Source organism: Amia ocellicauda, chromosome 3 (assembly GCF_036373705.1).
Source record: "Amia ocellicauda isolate fAmiCal2 chromosome 3, fAmiCal2.hap1, whole genome shotgun sequence".
NCBI classification, from domain to species: domain Eukaryota; kingdom Metazoa; phylum Chordata; class Actinopteri; order Amiiformes; family Amiidae; genus Amia; species Amia ocellicauda.
The window spans coordinates 41,341,845-41,360,169 of record NC_089852.1 but is presented as its reverse complement, the minus strand read 5'-3'; the positions used below and the strand labels follow the sequence as shown (position 1 = coordinate 41,360,169).

The 18,325-nt window shown below is 37.6% G+C and overlaps 1 protein-coding gene across 8 annotated transcripts in view; it reads left to right on the top strand.

Moving 5' to 3' along the window:
- erg (ETS transcription factor ERG) overlaps window positions 1-18,325 on the top strand; it is a 50,963-nt gene that overhangs the window by 16,373 nt on the left and 16,265 nt on the right. Inside the window, exons 1-2 of one of the 8 annotated variants that reach the window (XM_066699505.1) lie at window positions 9,208-9,447; window positions 15,382-15,414. The exons of 1 other annotated variant lie outside the window; for it this stretch is intronic. In XM_066699505.1, coding sequence (XP_066555602.1) covers window positions 9,430-9,447; window positions 15,382-15,414 — 51 coding nt within the window. In that variant the 5' untranslated portion in view covers window positions 9,208-9,429. Of the gene's footprint in view, window positions 1-9,207; window positions 9,448-9,699; window positions 9,803-15,381; window positions 15,415-18,325 lie in introns of those variants that run through there. 6 more of the 8 variants (XM_066699500.1, XM_066699503.1, XM_066699507.1 and 3 more) reach the window with 6 other exon arrangements.

The window sequence follows — 18,325 nt, the reverse complement described above, 5'->3', positions numbered from 1 at the left end:
GCTTCTGCTATAATAAAAGTAATCTGCTTCCCAAGTTCGGCAACGGTGGCGGCCCGCTGTTCCTTTGAGGGGAATTCTAGATCCTTAATAAATGAAAGTCTGATCTGGTGTTCTGAAGCACAGCGGTTAAACGTTATCCCTGGCCTTACGCTCCGAATTCCTACCGAGGAGCAGACCCGGCCAGACGCCTTGCTTAGCGTTCCAAGAAATCTAGCATTCAGGAATTTTATTTGTGGTGGGGTCAGACCATACTCTCCTTTCTCTCTCCCTTTCTTTTTTTTCATTAGTCTTTCAGGACAAACTTGTGGTCTGGTCACGTTCACTTAAATTTTAACCAGCCTCGGCATGTGGGGAAAATATGGGCAGATATTTCAGTCATTTGTTACCCAGCAGACTCCGTAGTGTCGCTGCCAAGAAGTGACAGAGCCGCCGACACACTTGCTCACATGTGCGCCGCTAGGGCAGCAGGCGAGGGATCCAGATGTTGAGCTCTGAGCGGCAGCCGCGGAGAAGCCAGGCCTGCATAGCACACTAAGGTAATCCACTTTCCTAACTTTTAAGAAATTAGATTTGTGCCATGGCTGATGCTAGCTGCTTACGGGTCGGTTTGAATGCAGTGCATGTCTGGAGAACGCTTTTATATTCCTGGATGACGGAAGTGTTTCAGGATTTGGGATTCTAGTGGCGTTCATAGCTCCTATGTTAGATCACATACTGCTTCTTTCATGGTTAGAGATGGTTGTGTCATTCAATGTAATTACACATTTTTGTTGCGCAGTTCAAAGCCCACAGTTCAGATCAGAACTTGGCTAATGCCTGAGTTCATGTATTTTCAGGATCTACTTTACACATATGAGCAAGTCATTCATATATACAACTCTGGAAAAAATTAAGAGACCACTCCAAGTTCAGAAATCAATGTTAAGTGGTCTCTTATTTTTTTCCAGAGCTGTATATTTATCATGTCATTTTTTCAGCAGTGAGAATGAAATAACTCAGTAAAAAATACTTTTTGCAATTACACTATAATGTGTTGTCCTTTTTCTGGTGATTTAATAACACAATTAAAGTGTAGAGTTTCAATTCCATAGAGAGGACTTTTTATGAATCCTTAGCATGAGAAAAGAAAAGGAAGACACATTTTTCAATTGGGATATTTAGGTACTCCTTTCATGTAATATTCACAAGTGAGATAATACTTCTGTGCAATCTAATATATGAACCTTCATACTTAAAGCAAATGTTTTCCTTAAAAATAAATACAAATAATGTATGAATGAGATTCAGAGCCAATTATTTGAATTAGGTCTAGCCTGATGCCTGGCTGATAGTAGAAACTAACTAAAAACGTTCTTCCAGAACTCTAAAGCTTTGTTTTGTGAACAACAGTTGCGGCTCTGTGTTGCTACAGTAAGTGAGAGGATCACAGGGGGATGTTCCCAACTGTGAAATTCCTCTCCTTTCCAGATGGTTCTTTATCCTGCTTGGGTTTCCAAGATTAAACCAAGCGTGTTTTCATTCACATATATATTTTGTACATAGAATCCAGTGTTCCAAAATCTGAAATAAAAAGTTTGTGTAACAAATCTTCATTAGCAATCAGATTCCCAGGTGGCTCTTTTCTGTAACACATTTCCTTATCCAAATTTATCCAAACCTTCTCCAAGCCACAAATGGGATGCAACGTCCTGCACTGAGCATCTCTCCCGCGGCTGTGAGAAACATCACCCAGGCAGCCACCTAGACAGCACAGCCACTGCACCAACGCGGGCTGGTGTTTTAAAAGTAATTGCATTGGATCATCATTTATGGGTATAAAAGCTAATCAGCAACACATGGAGATGTACAACACTGCATATTTTGGAAAGCTGCTTTTTGGTCCTTAACATTTTGCAATGAGATCATAAGTCTTATTTAACTCTGAATTCCATATTTATATTACTATTTTATTATTATGAATGCTTATATATTTAGCCTATACATTAGTAACACATTTATAGGCGACTATAAATGCACGATGTAAGTGAGGTTATGAAACAGTTCTGTTGCAGTTTAAGTAAGGTTTTAAATACTTAATAGAACTACTGTACTTTTTTTTTTTTTTTTTTCCAGTGGTTCCATTAAGTATTTGTACACTTGCTTTAAAATAAATGTATAATAATAGTTATATCTCGAAAGCACATTCCTTTTGCGTGTGAAAGCTTTTATCTTCTGTTTTCATACAGAGGGAAGATGTGTTGGGTTGCTTTCATAACCAAAGTCATTTTTTATTTTCTTTGCAAATAATCTTTAAAAATAAAGCCAGTGATGTGAGAATGCAAGAATTATTTTATGCACATCTTCTGCGGAAGGAATTCTTTATTGAAGTGATTTCCTGTCAAGTAGTCTGACCACTGGAGCCACATGCAATGATTCATGAAGCTGACATGATGCTGGCCGTGCCTGATGAAATATAGGGTTTATATGACACGCTGGCTGGCCTTTGATTAAGAAAATCATATTAATAAATATACATTTCATAACCCTATTTCTGAGCCATTTTATACCTTTTACTGGTGTGGAATCAATATAGGGGGAGGTAATTTAAAAAAGTTAGTTTGGTGACTTGTTGGGCCAGCTCTTCCGCTGCCTCAGTGTCATGGTGTGTTTCGTGCTCTTGATTGCCAGTTGCCACCGATGACTGGTGGCAGTGAGGTTTACCACGTCCCGTTTGACACAAACAAGCAAAACAACATTTCCCCGCTTCTTCATTTGTACAAAATAATACATTACCGTGCGGTGTGAAACTTGGGCCCGGATTAAATCCAAAACTTTGACTCACCCACCAATTGCAGATTCCAGATATGTCACTCGAGACATTGCCAGAGGTGTCTGGTGTCTCCAGCACAGAAAACAAGCATCGTGTATGAAGAGTTTTGCTCAACTCCATACTGACATTATGTTTCTATCTCTGATTGATATGAATGTCTTGTTTTGTGGATGGCAATATTTTTCCAAACATTTGCTTTAACCAATCGATGAAAAACAAAAATAGGCCCCTTTTGTTATATTATGCCATAATCAGTATGCATCATTGAAATAAAAAGAGCAATATATCCATAACCTGAGTTTGATCAAATTCCTGGAACATCCAACAGTGCTCATGGATATATTCAAAGCAATACAGAAGACGTAATTTATTGCCACATTTTGAAATAATTAATGAGAAAACAGACGGATACAGTTTGGGCCAAATCTACCAAATGTGTCTGGATTTCTAAAACATTTTCCTGTTGAAATGTGAAGAGTTTTTCTCTTACCTTAAGTAAGAATGTTCTCCCTCTTGTGGCTGCTAATGATGGGTGGGAAAAAAAATCTGTCTGCTGTCCTAGATAAATCTCTTAACACTACATCACTATGCCATATCGTGATTTGGCTACAGGCAGGGTCATAGGAAGTTACAAATCCTTTAAATCAATTTAAATGACTAACTGCACTTTCTGTGCACTGATATTTGTGACCTGCACTTAATTAGAATGGGGCAACATGCATCAGATAGATTGTGTTACTAAAACAGTGCATCAACTGATACTGTCTGAGCAGCATAATATTTCTGAAATTAATTAGAAAAAAATAATTTGTTCATTGAAAGCAGTTTGCTATCATATATTTTCTCTTCCTTGGTTTGTGTTTGTCATTTGTGAAAAATAAAATCAGAGAAACATTGTTTTTCTTTTCTTATTATTAAAGCCTTCTTTCTTTATATTTTGTATTATATTCTTTCTCAGGAGCTGGGCCCTGCATCTGTGAAATAAAAATTAATATCACCTCGGTATTTTTTATGAATATTTATTCAGGAGAAATGTGTGCTTCTGTCATAATTCTCAGTTGACGTGACGTTCGGTTTTGATGATGTAGCACAGTTTAGGTTTCTCAAATGAAAAACACATGAGGCCCCCTGGGTACATAGAAGAAAGCCAACAGCTACACAGATTTGGGAGCGTGTTTTGTCAAGCAACAGACTGCCATTATAAGTGCAGATTTTTTTTTGTATTTTTTTTAATATAGCTGTCTGGCCTCGATGATTAATTCAAATCATATGTTTTTTTTTTCTTTATGAATGTAATCATACACACGTCTGTGGAATGTGGCATTAAAACAAAGGGGAATGTTACAGAATACTACAGTGAAGTATTCAGATGTGAGGGAACTTTAATGTCCCTTTTCATGTGGAATAGAAGTCAAAGCCACCGAAAGAGGTGTCTCAACACCACCGCACTGAGTGCAGGGCTGGGGAGCACAGGACCTTCCAGAGTCATTGTGCCTATTTTCACTAAACATTTATTTGGGGGTGAGAATTTTGTATTCTGAATATGCGTATTGCGTTTCTCATTTATATAGGGTTGTGATCCACTGCTCTCATGAAAGCTTTGCCAAGTCGAGATGTTATTGCAGATGAGTGTTGGTAAGTCACAGTGAAAACCCAGAAAATAACAAATAAATGTACTGAGGAAGGAAAATGTAGCATACAGGGTTCAAATGATACATATTTGATCTCTGGATTGTATGTTTGTGAATCATGCAGTCATCGATTGCCTTCTGCTTGGTGAAAAGAACTGAAGAGCTGAAGGCAGACTGTGTGAAGGACATCTTCTGCTCATTAACACCCAGACAGTATAACTGCAGCCAGACCACCGGCACAGGGAAAGGTAGCTGCTTATTTTCCCTCTCCAAATCATGGTGTGTGTGGTTTTTGTTGTTGTTTTTAAACTGTAGAATTTATATATATATATATATATATATATATATATATATATATATATATAGGAAAATCTCATATAAGTATATATTTTAGGCCATTTTTAGGCGGGCCGTCCAGGACCATATAGATCAGTGAATTTCAGCAAACGATTCGGAGGCAGACATGAGCTAGGCCAGTTTGTTTCCCTAAGGCTGGAAATAGACTGCAAATAACTTACAAATGTTGGTAGTAGCTTGTTCTGGGTGGTACATTCTTAGCACTACCAGGCAGTAGATGGTAAACCATAATTTCTGCGTGGTCTTGGCAATGCTGTAATTAAAATGGTCTAGTCGTTCCAGATCACTTTGGGCATTTACCTGGTGAGCCTCCTGTAGAACACTAAATCAAACACCATAAGACCTGGCTTAGTTTTAGAATGATGATTTTTTTTTTTAGTCTTCGTTAAAAAATATATGCAAATTGTATTTTTCATAAAGTCGCCACAGAGTGGAATTGTTGCTGTGATATATGAGAGAGTTGTATCTACATCATTGATGTATTGGGTTTATGTTTTAAGTACTTGTACTTGTTCTGAGGTCTATCTTCCAGAAAGTTTGACTGTATTCCTTTCCTGTCTGTAAAAACGGTTTGCATTTTGTCTGATTAAAAATGTACGCTTTCGTCCATCCGTTAAGCCACATTACATCATGTGCACCTGTCTTGTGCAGAAAGCGTGTCGACTTTAGTGCCGGTGCAGATGTACAGTCCCCTGGGGGTAGGAACAGCAATGGTGCATACAAGATTTGAGTCGCACAGTCTGAGGAGGGCACAGGGAGGCTTCTACCACTTTTCACTCTTGTCAAAAGGTGGAGCTGTTAATTACAAAACGTACACATGCTGTGTGTCTCTAGTCAAGCTTGTTTTTTTCGTACGTATATTATTCTCATTTACTACTAATATTAAAATAAAGTTACAAACTATTTAATTATGGTCCTCACCCAGTTAGGAATACTTTTTGGTGTCATATTATTTGTTTTAAAGTGGTTATTGTTGAATCTGTGATACTGAACATTAAAACTTTTCAGTCAGCTTTTTCAAGCATGACCGTCATGATTTCTTTGTTGGTTTCTTTCTCATCAGCACAATCCTAACCTCTTTTATCCACTGGTCTTAGAACGCTACAGTCATGCATCTCTTTGGTTTGACGCATGACTGGAGCGGACAAAGCTCCACACGTCAAAAAAATCAAAAACAGAAATAACTATCAACAGTATTGTGGCTCAGGCAGCACTGAAAGTAATGTGGATGAGTGGAGGATATTTACTGTTTGGCATTCCAGTGACACACCAGATCAAATCCTGCAGGATTCAACAAGCTCAGTTGGTCCTCAAACTGTGATGGTAAAACAGTATTATTAGGGATTGAATTGTTCTGATTTTGCTCTTTGGAAAAAGCTTAAATGACCCAACAAAGTTGCTTCTCTTACCTTAATTTCTTCACTGAGTTGCCGATTCTTCATCATTCAATCATTCAAGAGATATGCAATGATATTAATAACTTATCCCATGCTTATAATTCCTAAATTAACTGGCATTTAAATATTGCGTTTGGCTCGCTATACCTTCAAGGGTGTCATTTTTATCTTTATGCATTCTTCTAAACTGCAGATTAGCAGGCGGACAAACCTTGAGCACGGCTGATTCATATTTTATGAGTTGTGCTGAGAAATATAAACAGCGAAAAGTTCAAGATCTAGGTGCTGTGCAGCATTTCAGTCAATCAATCAAATAAAACGTATATAGTGCCTTACATACAATATAACATTGTCTTGAAGGCATCACATGGGGAGAAAAAACACTAATGACAGGCCTCCTCAAACAAAATAGTCTTGTTGCAAAGAGTTGCAAAGATTGGGAATGTAGCATTGAAAGGGGTTTATGGCAGGCTTGTGTTTTGAAATGTGTTGCTATGAAAGTGAGAGCTGTGGTGGTCTGGGATACTGCAGTGAGGTGTAATAGCTGAGCTCCCACGCCATTACAGCGAGCGTGTTCTCACTACAAGGCCGCAGGAGGGTTGTGTCTCTGGTACTGCTCTGCAGTGGTTTGGTGGGACAGGTGACCAGGGGTCATTTCCTACAGACTTCCTGCTTGGGCCAATAAAAATAAAAAAATCTAAAAACAACACAGAAATAAATAGTTGCTGACAGTTCAGCATGGCAAAGATGTTTCTCCATCCTAGAGCTTGAGGAAGTCAACTGTGGATCAAAGTTAATGTCTGTGACAGTGTGCAAATGAAGCACAGCTTGACTGAAACAGTCAGTCTCAGTGTATAAAATACTTGTTGTTAATGATTGTTATTGATATTAATGGATACTTTTAATGAAAAATTGGCTGATTTGTTCTTTTTTTGTGAAGTTCCAATAAAGCAGGCAGGAAACTTCACTAGGATGAAACTGTTAGAAACTTGCAATCAAAGTAGTTTCATCACAATTATTTACCGATATCTGAGGCTAAGTCCAATCCTCAGCTACACCTGTCGTTGTTAGGAATGAATACAGCCCAAACTCAAATGTATCCTGAGTTTTATCCCTGAACTTAAATCTAGTGCAAAATGTAGCTAAAGTAGTCACAATACAACTATGTATAACAATAGATCTCTGCGTTGTGAACCTTGTGAACTATAATAATGCACTGCATTTGCACCACTGCGCACCATGGTATCTTGAGACATAGCCTAGGTATTACAAATAGCTGCAGAATGCAATGCAACTTTGTTACATTGTACTTAACATTGTGAAACTGTGCAGTTCCAGGAGGCTCTTTTCCATGATACAAACATTGATATAGATTTTGTGTCCCATGATTCATACCTATTACTTGATACACATGGACCCTGAATCTGCATCATATAAAGAATACTATTCAAGCACTGTCTACATCTACAAACTACTGTTTTCCACATGCCCACTTCAAAATGCTTTCAATAACAATTAAAGATCACTGTACTTCTTTTGTCAACTTCCTTTTTTCACTCTCTGTGACTCTCCAGTTATGCAACGTCAGGACCAGTTTTCAAGCACAGTGTGTTTACATTTTCTCTTGAGCAAGCCTCAGAACCACAGGTCACAAATAAGGTTTAGAAAAAGAAATCCGACTTCCAGAATGAGGTTCTTCCAAAAACCTCAGAAGTGTATCTTGAAGAGAGTTTTTGGTGTTCTGTATAATTGGTGTTGCACCAAAGTTGTGCAGAGATGCTGTATTTTCTAACATGGTCAGCACTGCAAGGCATTTTTATATCAAATTAAAATCTTGTTATTTATATCTTAATGTATGCTTAGCATAATCAGTTTTTGAGGCTCTCAGCACCTTACAATTAAATGGTGAGTCTGAGCTTGATCATACTGACTCTGACTTCACTTGCTTTGAGATTTTCCGGTGTCCAGTATAGTTTTGTGGAGTACAATAGTGCAGTGCAGGTCAGCCAACACTGATGTTTGTAATCGTGTTATTTTTTCTCTCACTGCGTTTCCTTAATTACAGTACTGCCTTACTTTGGAACTGATATCAGCAAAATGGGTTTCCAGCAAACATAGATACGATGTACTCTCTGTTGACTCCTTTCTCTTTAGAGTAACACATAGCAGAGGTAAACAACACTTCACCAGTGTGGTAGTAGTCTAATCTTGTCAGTTCTGTCGTGGGGCATGGAGAGATGTCTGTGTTTTTCCAGCGGTCTGTGAACGTCAAAATCTAACGTAGTTCTTCGACAGGCAGGAACAGTCACTGGACTTGTGCACAAGTTATTGCAACCATTCTCCATGTACTTCCCAAAGCCAGGCACTTATCAAGTAAGCTATCAAAAACATATAAATGGCCTAAACATTTTTAATGAGATGCAGTCTTTTTTTGTAATCATAGTATTTGTGTGTATTAGTTTGAGCACAGCAAATTCTGTTCTAAATTTGGAATGGTAATGTCTTAATAATAAAAAAGCATTTTTAATATCTGCTAGGCTAGTGTTTAAACTGGTGAGATTGATTTGTCTGTATGTGTATGCCCCACTAGAACAGTGCATCCCCAATCAATCATTTAAATCTTCAACATCAATTATGGCGCTTTAATCCTGAAAGTACTTCACTGAAGAAATAAAGAAACACTTTCTTTCATGTCGTATGGTACAGTGTTCGTTGGGTTAGTAGGGTTTCCACTGCAGTGAGTACGAAAGCAAATTGAATACTGTTAGACTAAACTCAAAACCTCCGGGGACACATGGCGTGAAACTGTAAAATTTGGACTCTATGATCAGACATCTGCATCCTGCCACCGGCCGGCATGTCACACATACAGCACATCAAATCGCACCTGCCCCACTAGAGACCATGGCTGGAACAACGCACGCTCCCATCCCCCATCTTCCTTAAAAAGAAAAAAAAAATCTTCTAACACACATCATCAAGAAAAACAACATTGTTTTTAGCCCTTCTTATCTCCTCGTTCCCAAATATCCTGTTTCTTCGAGTTGCGGTCGCCAGAACCAATAGAAACCTCTTCCTGCTATTGGCTGACTTCATTTCCCAGCGTTAGCACAATCTCATCCGCTCCAAACAACGCCAGCAAACCTCAACACTCGCCTGCTCTCCAAAAAAAAGAAAAAAAAATATTAGGACCGTTTTCTTCACAACAGGACTCGATCAATAGTCCTGATCAAGAATGGCCAGTACCATAAAGGTGAGTACTGAGTCTTATTTTCTTCACACAGGTTGGAGGGCTTATTGTGAAGTTATATTATGAGGTTTCATTTGTTTTCATATTGCCCCACAGAAAACAGATAAAGTGGGAATGGGTAACACCCTTTGTGCCGCAATGGTACGACAAGATTTCCTTTTTCACTGACTTGTAAATTTCCTTTTTCCTACTCAAACTGTCTGCAAGGTTTGAAAATTCTTCAGAGGAATCGGAAAAATGTTTTTACCGTTTATAAGCCCTTGTGGTCATCGGAGTTTGACGGATCATTGAAGGAAAAAAACGTTTTTAAAAAATCAGATTTCTGGAAGACATGTTTAGCTCTAAATGGATATGATGGGTTTGTATACGAAAACAATGTTTTTCTTTTCTTGTTGAAAATTTAAAAATATATTTACGAATGTTCCGGTTACAGAAAAATATTTGTTCTTTGAATGCATTTTATCCTTTCACGAGCTGTGTAAATTTTTGTAGATCAAACGCATGGTGATGTTTAAACTTTGCTAGAATGTTGTAGTAATATTCATAAAATCACAAAGTTGTCTCCTTGTGGATGATGTATACTGTGACAATTAATACATTAACGGGAGCTCTGGAAATATTGCGATTTTCTGCATGTTGATTTTTGTATGTGAATTAGAAGCTTGTCAGGAATTGGCATTCATTCTGCATCGATTAAATTTGATGTCCAGAATTTAGTCATTTAAATTAAATTTTAAGTGCTGACACTAATTGTCTAGGGTTGGTCTAGTTCACTTTTGTAAGTTTTGATAAGTAACTGTTAATATACTGTGACATTTTGGGAATAGTTATGTGTCACTTAATGGTCCACTACAAACAACACGTTGAAACTTTATGGTGACTAAAATATAGTGGTTCATGTCACAATGCCTGGTTTGTAGAGGCAATTTAAAGCCTACATAAGAAGTTACTGTAGAACTTCATCTTCTAGCAATGTTTAAAGTCTATTCTCAACCAAAAAATACAAAATAATAAATGCATTTAAAGTACATTTAAAAAAATAATTATGCTACATGAGATTGAAACTTAAATCCCATTGTATTTTCATGCATAATACCAGCCAACTCCTTTATTTAGGTAGCACTATTAGAATTAGTAATTGTCTATGAGCACAAAATATTTTCATGCATACATCTGCGTTTTTCTCGTTGAATCCAGTGGCACATAAATAACCTAATACAATTTTCTTGAAGTGTTTAATGCAGGATTTATTTTATGATATTTGGAAGTATTCGTGTTTTTTTGTTTTTTAAGAAATTGTTAACATGTTAATAACTGTAGCTTGTTTTTCAAGTCAACCCAAAATATTCTTCATCCTGAAAAGATGTAACTCCTAATGATAAGAAATATATATTTTTTAAAGTTCACTAATAGCAAAATATTTCCAACCTTCAACTACAACATCATTCCCAAGCTGTTGCAGTGTTAAAACTAATTCTCCTGAGAAATAAAAGAGAATTTAGGTGTTTAAGTACAAAACAGTACATTTTATTGACCTTCACAGTGCTGCAGTTTTACTGTTTCATCACAAGAGCACCAGCATGTTGTATTGTTAAATCAACAGTTGGCACAGGAGACTGGGTAAAACTATGAAGCAATGGAATATTTTTTCTACTCTCTTGAAGATGCTTCAATTCTGTGCTGAGCCAAACATTAGCAAAGCAGTGAGGGGATTGGCAGGCCTGAGAAAACTGTCCTGAGAGCCAATGAATCTGTAAAAGCATTGTTGTGTGATATAATCTTTTGCAGCATATATTATGAAAAGAAATTGCATTTTTTTGTAGTTCAGTGGTGTTTTCCTTTGTACATTGTAAAGTTGTTTTTAATTAATAAATTATTTTATTTCTTCAAGTAAATAAAAACAACAAGAAAACGGCACATCACAGATTAGAACTGGCAAACCTGAACATCATAAACTAAATATATGAGAAACATAAAGCTGTAGCAAGTTATAACAATGACTTAGTATTTCAATGTGGCCATGACAGTTTGTGTAATACCTACCTAACCACCAAAGCCACAGACAGATGTGCCTCTGTGTATATGGAGCTGTAGATTGAAGCAAGTGGAAACATTTTGGGGAGGCCTTCATCCAGTAGTGGATCAAAACAGGCAAATACTTATGGTGATATATATATGCATATATATGCATACAGAGTCACATGTCTAGATCGATATTCAATCTCTGTAGACAGCCAAAGGCCAAAGGGGGACATGGGTTGTTCTGTCTATATTAAGTGCAGGGCACTACAACACTCTCTTAGTGGCTCATTCACTTTGAAATAGCCTAAGTGTGTCATATATATTTTGTCTTTTTTAAAGGAAAAGTTTTGTCAATAGTTAATCAAATTTAATTCAAATTATTCCTAAATTCTGTCACATGATCTGGGACATTAGGAATATTCACCTGGCTCTGAGAATTCCTTCAGCTGACCTTTGTTCAGTTCAGTGCATCCGTCCCCACAGCACAAAGATGTTTACATATAAAATCTTAAACAATACATGAACAATATAACAAAAGGCAAGAACCTGGTGTGGAAACCATAATTACACAATCATGTGTCTTGTAGGCTTTGAACGTAAACAATAGTGTAAGGAACTCAACAGCTTCAAGAAAAATATTTTGAAAAGACGTTTGCTCTTTTGTGTTCTATGGAAATGTTGGACTTAACCCATAGCTGACATGAGGGTTCAGGGAACAACAGCTGGGCAATTTCAGAAAACATACATTTTATTCCTACGACACGTTAAAGGTGTAAAATTGAATCAAAACAGTCTTGCTTTTTTATTGTTTAAAAAAAAAAAATTGTTATAACTGCCTTTTTGTGTGCTTTACTTTAATGTTTTTCATGGATGTTTCAAAGCTTCAAACAACACATTTATGTCCTAATTGACTTCCCCTGTTAAGTACTGAAGATAAATCTGAAGGCTCTGAGACCACAAGTAAATAAGAAAGCTTCCGTGCTACCTGTTCATTTAAACCCCATCATTGAGAAATGTTTGATATGTGTTCCCTTTATTTAAATCTCAAGTAAAGTTCGTTTTTTGTTGTTATTCTAAAAACATGTCATTTGCACAATGAAGGTGATCTGGTGTAAGTACCACTCTCTGTCTCTGTAGGTAGGTCTTTGCAGACCAAATTTACCTCTAAATACACACCCTGTTCAGTTTCTATTGCTGGTTTCCTTTGTGGTGTTTCTGAGTGTTCAGACAAGCTATGCCTTTTTTACGACACAGTGCATTACTGAAAATGGGTTTTAGATGAGACTTGAAATAATCTCGGCTTTTTAATTGGCGGTAGCATTGCAACATCTGTTATTATCGCTAGGCTGGAAATCAGAAAGGGTTACGTTAGAGTTAGACAGTGTTGCATCGGTCCGAAAAACCCTGACAGCCCCTTCACATATTATGAAATCTACAACACTGGTTTAATGCTTTTTTAGGGAACGTCTTACAAATTAATCTGTGATAATATGGCCATGAGAGCGATTCAGAATCCTAGCATCAATGGGCCAAACATTTTCTTAGTAAGAGAAATATTCAAATGAGCAAAGATTTATTATAATGGGAAAGTGCTCTCACTTCCAACAACAAAACTAGTAAATGTGAAATGCAGAATTTGAGGGAATTGTATTAAAATGTGGCCAGGAAATGATTGCAGGCCTTTATGCAGTTGTGGGACTCCCAACCACTCGGCTAGCCCGGCTACACCCAGCTAGTGTCACTGACCCTCTGGCTTCAGGGCAGTGTGGGAGAGGGACTCACTTCATGAAATATACAAAGGTCATTTCCCTTTCTACAAGACTGCCATGGAGCGGCGCATGCTTTCGCTACTCCACATCTGCACAGCTTCTCATGTGCATCGGACTACTTTTTTTTTTTTTTTTAATCTAAAACCGTTGCCCTCAAAGTATCTTTATATCATTAGATGCAACATACAACGGTCACAAAGAAGACAGCTGGAGAATATAATTAATGAAACGTATCTGGATTTGAGGGATATACCAGAGGTAGTACAGTGAAGCCAGGACGAAAGTAAGTACAGTGTGACTTGGTTAAGACATTTGAAGATTGGCGAGGTGCCGTTTATAAATTAAAAATACACTGTGGTTTTGATGGCTGTGGAAAGCATAAATAATACTGTGTAAAGCCATACACAGAGAACATTACTATGTTCAAAACATGATTTTAAATATGTGTGTGTTTAAAAAAATATATATATTTTGCATGTTTTCCCCCCATTAAAATAAAGTGCTTATCGGTTCTTAATGGCAGGGTGTGCTCTTAGTTTCATTGGCATTTGGTGAAAAGGATAAAGCATTGGGGGGCTCAAAGCAGCAGCTATAATCAAACAGCCATAGACAAGCACTTCCTTTTTCCATATCCTGCCCTGATATCTAGCCCTATCAGGAACTTTCAATACAGGAAATGCTTTAAGAAGGAGTTTCCTGTCTGCAGCCACACAGCTAAGAGGATCCCATTGGCAGAACCTATATGAATGAATGGCGTCTCCCATTGACTTGAATTGCTAGCGGGGAAGTCACAGACATCCACAAGGTTGAGGGCCTGTGGAAATTTAAACAAGGAGAAAATGTACTTATGTATTGGGATTCAATAACTGTGTATGGTCAGTAGGTATAAGATCTGTTTTACACATGTCTCCAGCTAGGTCATATATATATATATATATATATATATATATATATATATATATATATATATATATATATATATATATATATAATTCATTTTACATTTGGAAAAGACCTCAGAGTAATATTTATAATAAAATAATAAATAACAGTCAGAGTTTAAGGGTAGTCACATCAATGGACCATATGTTCCATGATAAGTACATGATTTGGTAATGAAAATATCTGCCTACTGGGCTGACACTTCAATTGTACTTTGACAAGATCAACATTATTGGAACCCTACACATCAACCCAGTAATAAGTTAATATATTTTGTTCCAAGTAACAGTTCCGTAATCATAATAAAATCATTGTAATCATAATACATCAATTAGGTTAAAAATGCATCACTGAAAAGAGCTTGTTAAAGGTTAACATAATGTTTTCTTTAATAAAGAAATTAAGTAAGACTCTCACTGTAGCTCCAATAAACATTTGTGCACCAGATGTTACAAAATGTTATTGGAGCCATTGTGTGCTTACTGTAAACACCTTTTTCTCTGGAAGCACTTGATGTACAATTTCCAAATTAAAAATAGTGTTTTTGGTAAATTCTTTGGAGGTTCGTGGTTTACCATTCTGTTCCTGAACTCTTCCTCACAAGGGGTGTGTGTGTGTGTCTCCCGCATACGTGTGACACCATAGTCAAATACTGTAGTTGATTATCCTGGCCAGTGAAGACAGGGCTTGTGAAATACCTGCCACAGGAGTATGCAAGAGGACTGGAGAGCCGAGAGGTACAGGCGACTCGGGGAATTGGGTGTGAAAACAAAGCAGGCCGAATCACCTGCCAATACAGCCTCGAATCTCTCCTGCTCTCTGACTGTCAGGATGCCCGTTGCGCTGTTCTCCAGCTGTCTAAAGGAAACAGAGTTCATTGGCCTGTAACATAGAGAGTATCTCTGTTATTTACTGAAAGGGACAGACGGTTTATAGTAGTCTTGCATGGGGACAATGTCAAGGTGTCAATAAAAGTGCTCCAATAGTAATGATTGTTTTCTTTCCTAAAGGCAAATGCGATGATGTGTTGGTATGTAAAGCGCAGTGGATGATCAACTTCTTTTTTTGTTCTGTAATCCTGGTTTTTCAGGAAATGTGTTGCTGTTTCACACAAGTTTAACAAGTGACAATAATGCACCTTGTTGGAATGCTTTGGTCTTTTTAAAGTGTAAAATTGTATATATTTCTTTGTCTGATCTTTTAGATCTACAGATCCTCCATTGCGGTCTTGGTTGATGTAAGTCGATATAATTCATGCTTTTTGAACAAGGGATAATATCCATTGTGTTACTCCTTCTACAGTGTTGCTATTCCCAAAAGAGTATTGGAATGTGTCAGTAATGATTAGCTGATGAAAATAATCTAGCATTATAATACTTTGATTCATCTACTTGTGCTAAACAGCATTTAACCTGTTCTCTTAGGCCTTTTATTTATGATGGTCCTTCGGTATTTGGAAGCATAGTATTTTGAGGTCAGAGGTCAGAAGCTCCACTAAAGTCTGCAAAAGCAAGTGAAAATGAAAGAATACTTCCTGATTTATTCTAGATCTTAAATTGCATTCTCTCCTACTAGTGAAACCCACCGACACTACCTGCACAATGGAGCAGTACAGTATGATATGCCTTAGACCTGGGTGGATGTGAGGGGCTGGTGTTGTTTTGTTTCGCCCAAAGGAACAAAAGCATCTTGCGCCTTTCAGAATTATGTACGGTGGTCCGGCCAACGTCGTCAGGTGAAGGTTAATTGCCCAGCCAGCTCAATAATGTGGTTTGCAGCTGAGATATCAGGGAGGAACAGTAGCTACAAGATTAATCTGGTTTCCGACACAGCTTCCCTTTCCTCCAACTGATTCCAGTCCAGCCTCTTGACCTGTCATCAGCCGTTACTGAGGAGGGCGGCTCTGTTGCTCACACAGAAGTGCTGGAGCAATTCACAGCACTCCTTAGAGAGAGAGAGAGAGAGAGAGAGAGAGAGAGAGAGAGAGGGAAGGAGGGGTCAATTGCATCTCTCATATCTCTGTGGAACATCTTTGACACAACTTCTTCAGCTCTGATTTTACAAACAATGGAGGGCCTTTAAAGATTAAATGAGTATGTCTGTAGTTTGATTGAGTTTCTGAGAAGCCAAGAGGGATTTTACTTAATGTACACTAATGAGTTTACACTGAGATAAGAATGTGCTTTGAGAAAGCCGCGGGACAGTGAGTGGGAGACAATAGGTCCAGGGATTTCAGTGACTGTGGAGTGATTTTGATTATATCTGAGAAGCATACTACAAGAAAAAAACAAAACAAGCACCAGTCACAGTCAACGTCGGTGGCCTCAAGTTGGTTCTTCTAAATTAAACTGCTGAAACTAGCAGGTAACTTTTTTTTTTTAAGAGTCTTCCTGATTGCTACTACATTTCGCTTGTTGTTGTTGCATTCGAAAATATCCCTCACTTGGAATTCGTCATGGGAAGCAAACAAAACCTATATTTTGAAGAAGAACCACACGGATAAATAAGAAATCATCTGTAGCCAGAGTAAATACAAATTCAGACCATTGCTGTACTTAAAAACATGTTTTATTTCATGGTCTTGGCTAGATGTCCTAGAACAGAAGCATGTGTTTAGTGTGTTTGTGTGTAACACTTAGGCTGTCATCTGTATTGAAGGGAATGTATAGTATCCTTCATGCTGACATTACATGATCTTACAAGTGAAGCGAATGCAGGAAGGACTCAGACAATGCTATGACTAACCTCAAAAACCTTTGAGTTTGCAGGAAATAAGAGAAGGACCCAGAGGAGGATAGGTGATAGGATCAAACATACTCAACAGAGCTTTTCTGAGCCACTGCTCTGGACAGACTTAGAAGGTTTACTGCCACTCAGGAAATGCATGAGGGACGCAGACACTGCTATGATTTTCTGCTCTGAAACAGCTACGATACAATAAGAGATTAGGCCTTTTTATCACCATGTGGTTTGAGCGAGGATATCCTCAAACCAGATAATCCAATATGTGCACAATTGTGGTTGCTGCTGCGGTGTGCTCCTGCCAGGCCCATTCACAGGAACTGATATCCTTCTCTGGGATCACGCCTTGTCAAAGACGGAGACCGACCAATTTGTATAGATATGCAACTAATGATAGCTACTTTTGGTTATAGTATTTGATAGTGGTGGGACACATGCAAGCGAACGCCCTTTTCCAGGGCGACTTACAAAATATAAGTGCAATACAAAGTGCCAAAATACAATACAGTTCAAGACATAATACATTTTACAAATTCCAATTTACACAAGTGTATACAATATATGAGGTCTTATTTCCTCATGTTTAAAATTGGGTTTTAGGGCACCTCTGCTTTATTTTAAAACCACTTGATTCCCCTCCAGGCCCTTTCTATCTTGTGTATTCTTACAGGGCGAGTATAACTGAGAAGTATCCAATTTCTGTATTATTTGGTATCTGTATTACGTGCTATATAGTATGGGGTTGGCGCATGTAAACTAAATACTGGATTCCATACCTCTGACATTATAATATAATAATAATGAGGGTTCTGTTTCTCAGGTGGGTTTAATTGTTTTCATAAATGTAATATCTGCTGAATATCAGCTGCTCCACAAAAAAGCAATGGTTGGAAATAAACCCCACAGATGGAGACAATTAACATGCTACAGTAAACTATCCTATTTCACACACCAGTGGTTTAAATGGGAGCTTTCAGATTTTTCGCTTTCAGTTCCTGTGTGCTTAAATTAATAAGGAGTCCACTAATAATAACAAACAATTAACAGTTAAAGGAGAGCAGTGTAACCGCAAAAAAAGAAGAAAGTTCTGAAATCCCTATGTTTTACTGCAGAAGGAGACAGATATACAATTATACTGTACACCCAAAATATGTTTCAATGGGTGGTTCCCAAATATGGACATTGCGGAGGTGAGGATGGAAAAAAATAGAATTAGATTGTTTAAATGTGGTGGAAAAAACAAGGACTTCACCAGCTTGGCTTCTGGGTTAAAATACTTTTTTACACACAGGGACTCAGTATTTACCGGCTGATAATTGGATGCAGTTATTTCCAGATTGAAATAATTAAATGTTTTATCCTAATTTAAAAAAAGTAACCATCTGTATATTTACATTACTAAATCT